The 6,496-nt window shown below is 35.4% G+C and overlaps 2 protein-coding genes across 2 annotated transcripts in view; one reads left to right on the plus strand and one right to left on the minus strand.

Annotated features, from left to right (window-relative positions):
* The window catches only part of LOC105158171 (BTB/POZ domain-containing protein At1g63850), a 4,799-nt gene extending 3,270 nt beyond the window's left edge, over nt 1–1,529 (plus strand). Inside the window, 1 exon segment of the mRNA XM_011074824.2 lies at nt 1–1,529. This exon segment is cut by the window's left edge and continues 16 nt beyond it. Coding sequence (XP_011073126.1) covers nt 1–762 — 762 coding nt within the window. The 3' untranslated portion in view covers nt 763–1,529.
* On the minus strand, nt 1,664–5,519 carry LOC105158150 (phosphoglycerate mutase-like protein AT74H). Its single transcript, XM_011074795.2, has 5 exons — nt 4,802–5,519; nt 3,563–3,682; nt 3,264–3,477; nt 2,398–2,478; nt 1,664–2,299 (listed from the first exon to the last, which is right to left on the minus strand). Exons 1-5 carry the CDS (start codon nt 5,256–5,258, stop codon nt 2,194–2,196), a joined length of 978 nt encoding a protein of 325 aa, XP_011073097.1. The 5' UTR covers nt 5,259–5,519; the 3' UTR covers nt 1,664–2,193.

Raw genomic sequence — 6,496 nt, forward strand, 5'->3', positions numbered from 1 at the left:
GAGGATGGAAATGATAATGAAGAAGTTCTTCTCAAGCTATTGCAGGTGGTTCTTGAAGGAAAAGATGAGAAAGCTAGGAGAGATATGAAAAGCTTGGTAACCAAAATGCTCCGTGAGAACTCATCACAGAATGATTTGAGAAAGGAGTCTTTGTACTTTGCTTGTGATGGGTGCCTGAAATTGCTTCGCTGTCATTTCCTACAGGCAGCAGAAGCAGACATGCATGACGTAGGTCAGATAGCTCGACAGGCAGATAATCTGCATTGGCTTTTGGATATACTGATTGATAGACAGATTGCTGAGGACTTTCTGAAGATATGGTCCTCGCAGTCAGATTTGGCCCATGTGCATTCTAAAGTGCCCCCAATTCACAGATACGAAGTCAGCAGAGTTACAGCCAGGCTGTTTGTTGGGATTGGAAAGAGGCAGTTGCTGGCTTCCAAAGAGGCCAGGTGCATGCTTTTGCAGACGTGGTTGGTTCCTTTTTACGAGGATTTTGGATGGATGAGGAGAGCATCGAGAGGTCTTGACCGACATTTAATTGAGGATGGTCTTAGCAATACCATATCAACTTTGCCAATGGCCTGGCAGCAGGAAATTCTCACGTCATGGTTTGACAGATTTCTAAATAGCGGTGATGATTGTCCAAATATCCAGAGAGGATTTGAAGTTTGGTGGAGGAGGGCGTTCTCGAGACGAAGTGATCAGCTTGAGAGACCTCAAATGAAAATCATAACTGGTACCACAACAGACAACTCATAAAATTTCACGGGCAGCAATATGAAGTTAGCAATCTTCATTCTTTCTCTCCATTAGTTCAACTTGATGGGCCTTAACTGTGACATTTATCTTCTTCCTCTCGAACTGTTTAGAAATTCAATATCAGCATGTTGGAGTTCTTGCAAACACCATTTGCTTTCTGGAGTTTTCCATATTAAACAAGCAATGAGGAAATGGGTGTTGGAGTATCCTGATTCTGTTGACACATTGATGCTCATTGTATTCGCTTCCAAGAACTGCTCCTGCCATTCACTACCTAAGGTATGAGCTCCTCTGATTTGGAGGGTTAATTTGCTGAAACAAAATATACTGACATTTGAGATTGCATGCTGAGGAACTAGTGAAATGAGATACATCCAAATGTCAGTTGCTAGCTGGATTGATTCTTTGTTTCTTCATTTTTTTTTATTTGGCTAAGATACAACAAAAAATGGAATTGCATAGTGTGAATTACGTGTACTAGGACTTAAAATAGTGGATATAAGTAAAAATTGTCATTTCTCCATTTCGTGCATTTAAGTTGCATCAACCAGTACGGTATGCTGTTCGGTAAATGCTATCTTGGCCTCTCAGGCTCTTGTGCTTTGTTTCACTATTCTCTTTTTCCTGGTAAACGTTCTTGGAGATTACTGTTGTTATCATCTGTATCTTCTCTGTAAAGAACCCTTTATTCGGTAGTGTCCTGCTTTCCGCTATATATAATGATGTATGATCAGGCCATCAGGTCTTGATGGCACATTATTCTCTTCTGTTCTGTATGTTTCTTCTTTGGCCTATAGTATTGTCTTCTACAGGAAAATAAATCTTTTACTGCAAATTTTGCAATCTTTTCGTTTCACTTGTGATTTACTTGACTTGAGGATCAACATTTTCGGTCTGCCAGGAAAAAAACTTGAATTGCGTACAGATCATCTGCCGCTTAATATTCATATATTACAAAGATACATAAAGCGGATTGAGTTAACGTAATGCAGAGGGGACAGGTCCATCCACGTATTTGGATGACATTTGTTCACAAGCCATTGCTGTTCAACGTGTCCGAATTCAATCACAATGTGCTCTGTGCGCCTTGGTAGATTACTACTAAAGCAACTTATTAGTTCACACACTTTAAATTCATAGAGTTCTTGATAATGCTCCAGATAAAAAAAACTTGTATAAAAAAGTACATTGAGAAAGAATCTTCGAGAGATTGTTTTTTCTGTAGCTCTGTACGTAATGATCTATCACGATTGATCTAGAAGACGTTCACTATTTATGGGGATGTTTCAAATCCTTACGTTGGAGCTTTCAAACTTGACCTCAATTATGGATGTCAATCAGGTCATGAGTTCAAAACCTTCAAACACCTGACTGTTCTTCTGGGCTGACTCCCAAACCTCTGCGTTTCCCAGCTTCAAATCGCTGCGCTACCTACTGATGTAGCAGGTTTTCTTGATCATCGTCGAAGTGGGTAAAGTAGGAAGCTCCAGTAATCTGGCAATCATAGTTTAGCTCACCTGGCCTCGCATGCTTCTGCCTTCACATGGAACAAACATTCATTTGCGTATCAGCCTAATCCTCAATAAGATTTCAGCACTATTATGATCTGAAGATGCATCAAATATTGAAAGGTACCATTCTTGGTCAGTTAGCATTGCATCTGTTAATCCAAACTCCTTCAGCTCTTCTCTTGTGTGGTGCACTAACAAGCTGTACCTGCACAACCATCACTTTCTTTGTTGTCAAGTACTAAGTGCTCATTTTATTAACAAACAACTATGTAATTCTTAAAAATTAACAATTCATGACTGCTTTTAAGGAGTGCCAACAACCAAACAAGTCATTGTCAATTGTTATAAAAAGCAGTCAAATATCTATACTAAGGATGTTTTTCTTGCAGTAATTTATACAGATCGTTAGGTCTCAATATAACGATGACAACATCGTTTTATATAATCTAGCATTTTACATGTGTTGGGATTACTGTCGGTATGAGCAGCATCTCATTTCATAGGGATGGGAATTGGATCACGACATCTTTACAATCGATATATTATCGTGAAAAAAATCAATGTTTAACCACGTGAAATCAACATAGAGGTCATGGCATAAAGTGCAAACTATACCTGGCAGCCAAAAAGTTGGAGTAGTTTGTGTAATGTTGTCAATATTTCTTAAGAGTGTGTGTGTAATTTTTAAAAAAATACGGGTAGCTTGTACAAACGATACTGACGTTTCTAGCGGGTGTATGTGTAATTTTTTAAAAGACACAAGTAATTTATGTAAATAGACCATATGCCAAAAAGTGCTAAATTATATTATACAGCCCCAACAAACATTTTGGTAAAAATTCAAGCCGAAGTCATGGTTTTGCGACGTTCAACGTTAACTACTAAACTGAAACAACGAATAGTAAATCATTATAAAAAACTTGATCGTACTAATTAACAGCTCAAATTAAAGACCAATTAAAAAGAATGAGAGAAAGATAATTTAATGACCTTCCACCATGACCTCTTTCCATGACAACCATCTTGCCATTGCCAATATTGTGAAGGGCTTCAAATTGCTGGACGGTCCATTTGTACCATCTCATCAAGAACACCCGCAGCGTCAGACCGTGTGAGACAATCACCAAGTTCATGTCGGGGCTTTGCTCTCCCGGCGGCTGAAATCTTCCTATCTCAATATCACTTCTCAGAGTTTCCCTAAATCCTGACACCATAATATTTCAACTACTTACTTAGGAATCTTGAAACAGAAACTAAAATTGTTAGGAGTTTGTAGTAATAATTACAACCTGTGATTCTGTCATAAACATCCGCAGCAGATTCCCCATTTGGAAACCTGTAAAAGAACCTTCCATACCGCTTTCTTGCAGCTTTCTGAATCTTCATCTGTTCTTGGTCCTGGAAATTTCCTTACAACAACACACATCAATCAACTTTTATAATATCTGTTCACCTCCATTCTGTATACATATATCCAAATATTATATATTCTAAATTGATGTTTCATATTATACATAATCCTGCAGATATACATCGCATGCAAAATTCATGTTACTTATATACCGTTAATTACACTCGGCTTCTTTCTAAAAATACAAAATTACACTTTCTCCTGAATAAGTTCTGAAATTATGCTTACACTCCTTTTGAAATTAATTTTTTACATATATGACCCTATTTTGTTAGGGTTTGAACGGAAAATACTGATGTTGGTAAAAAAAAAATTATTTAATTTACCTCTCATTTAACGTTTTTATGTAATAATGTTGTAGTTATGAAGGAAGAAAAATATAATAATGTTAACCACACTATATATATATATATTATATTGATCTATTTGTAAGTACAAAAGTATACATAAGAATGTTTTAAATAAGGGGTAAAATAAAAAAATTATGTAATTTTTTTTGCTACGTGAGTATTTTTTGACTAAACCTTGACGAAATTGTGTCAGGTGGAAATCGAAAATTTTTAGAAGAAATGTAAGTGTAATTTCAAATTTTTTTTTAGAAAAAGTATAATTTAGCATTTAAGATAGGATCTGGATGTAATTAATCCTACTTACATATTTAAAATGTTACTTTATTTTAAAGTGATATCCCATTTTTATACATACACAATGTGTAGTCTAAAATCATCTTTTCCAAGTTTCGAATTGAAATTTATTACAAATTCACATTAATGTATAATGATTATATCATATATATTTAAATATTAAAAAATATACACTCAACGCATATTAAGAAATATAATACGAATTTTTAATATATGGTAAATTACAACAGACTTGATAAAATTTATCATAATTATAATTATTTTTTATTATTTAAAAAATTATATATACTTTTTGTGTCAATAATTATACAAATATTCTCGTGGTATCTCACTGTAAGGGGTATTTATTAGATAATTGTTAATTTTAAGAAATAATTTTTAATATTTTAAATAATAAAAAAATATATATAATACGAAAAACATATGGAGAGGTGGTCGTAATTTATGCAAGTGAGATTTAATTAAAAATATACCAAAATCTTGTTCTCTCAAACGAGGCTCTTCTCTAACACCAGCAATTCTGGATCTCTCAAATGCCTTAGCCAAATTCCGGAGAGTCTCAAGCGACCTTCTGTAAGGAGACACGTAGAAGTACACTTTCCATTCATCACCTCCATCTTTCTCAATCATCCGCCGTATCTCCCCACCGCACTCCTCCGCCTCCGCCACCCCCTGCTCCGTCAGCGCCACCTTCGGGTCCGCCACGCGCGTGTAAACACACTCGTCCACGTTTCCCTGGCTCTGCCCGTGTCGAACCAGAATTATCCTGCGCGGCCGAGGGGGTTTCGCCCTCGGCCGATTCGATGCAAACCTCTTTTCTGGAAAACCGGCCAAACCACCGTCGACGGGCGAGTTATGGTTGAGGCAGCATTTCGTGGAGCAGGGGCTCCGGCGTAGAACGGCCGGAGATGTTGAGAATAGGGTCGCCATTTTGGGTGAACTATAGGGGTAACTGAGGAATATTGGTGGAAATTTGGAAGTGAAGAGATGTCATTTTTGGGGTATTATTATCCAAGAAGAGATGTAGAGGGGTATAATTTGGACGTGTGAGAAACGCAGTGGACCGAGAGGGCAAGATCAGCTGAATCATTTGTCCTCCTTCTGATCGATCAATTACCAGCCGTTGAAGACGTTCAGGGCTATCAAAGATGACAAGTGGAAATGATAGCTATTTGTAGAAGCTATTATGTAAGCAGATTGAGAGATTATTTTTACTAAATTCATTTGAAATATTTTATAAAAATATTTTTGAAATTTATAACATATTAAATCTTATTCCAATAATCAGATTTTGAAGCTTTAAGATAAAATAAAATGATAGAATTTATAAGATGTCAGTGTTTACACGAATTTTGTGTCAGTAAAAATAAAGTAAAAGACAAAAAATAATATAGAAAAATAAAATTTTATAATTTAAATGAAACGTGGTTATAATATATCTTTGTAGATAACCGTCTCATTATTCTCTTCAAATATTAATCCAAAGGCAGACACTTGTTCTTGAATCGAGTGCGCAACCTTATATGGACTTGAGTAAGAAAATCATGTGCTACCTTAAAATAGAGTATTAAGGTTTTCAGGTCACATAGCTTTGTCGTGGCATTAAGCTTTTGGACTTACTCTTACTGTGGATTTGTTGTGTGTATGTGACTTGTGGCTTTTGTTGTTGTGTTGTATGTCCTTATACGTTATCAGATTAATGCCCTTTTTTATGGGCGTAAGTACGATTCAAATAGTTTGAACTTTGATTTAATGGGCTTAAACACCGTAAGTTTGGATATGGATCAGTACCCTCATGTTAACGGGATGTAATTGAACATGTTTTGACCTATTTAGTCAATCCAAAATAAGAGAAAGCTTGTGTTTGTCTCGAATCGATCAATGAAAATGCATAAGACTCAAATGGACACTTATGTGAGTTTGTAATCTTAAACATATGTAGAGCTCAAATTTATCATAAATTTTAATTTAGAATTCAATTATTAGCCAATATTTATGCTTTTAATTAATAAATTTATTCCAAAATTTTGATGTCAACAATTAACAATAGTAATTTCGTAATTAATAAGACTAAAAAATTGAAGGAGTTTGTTAATATTTCAAAGACAAACTGAGAACTCTTTACTTTCATATATGAATTTATAACTTCACGGTATCTTATTTTTAGA

This window comes from Sesamum indicum, linkage group LG1, assembly GCF_000512975.1.
Source record: "Sesamum indicum cultivar Zhongzhi No. 13 linkage group LG1, S_indicum_v1.0, whole genome shotgun sequence".
NCBI classification, from domain to species: domain Eukaryota; kingdom Viridiplantae; phylum Streptophyta; class Magnoliopsida; order Lamiales; family Pedaliaceae; genus Sesamum; species Sesamum indicum.

What these genes read in the sequence shown, in the direction of transcription:
- LOC105158150 (XM_011074795.2), bottom strand. Translation starts at nt 5,258, where the DNA reads ATGGCGACCCTATTCTCAACATCTCCGGCCGTTCTACGCCGGAGCCCC. An exon ending in TTTGAGAGAACAAGATTTTG is followed by an intron (nt 3,683 to 4,801) that starts GTATATTTTTAA and finishes TGTTGTTGTAAG; the next exon opens with GAAATTTCCAGGACCAAGAA. An exon ending in GAAAGAGGTCATGGTGGAAG is followed by an intron (nt 2,479 to 3,263) that starts GTCATTAAATTA and finishes ATGGTTGTGCAG; the next exon opens with GTACAGCTTGTTAGTGCACC.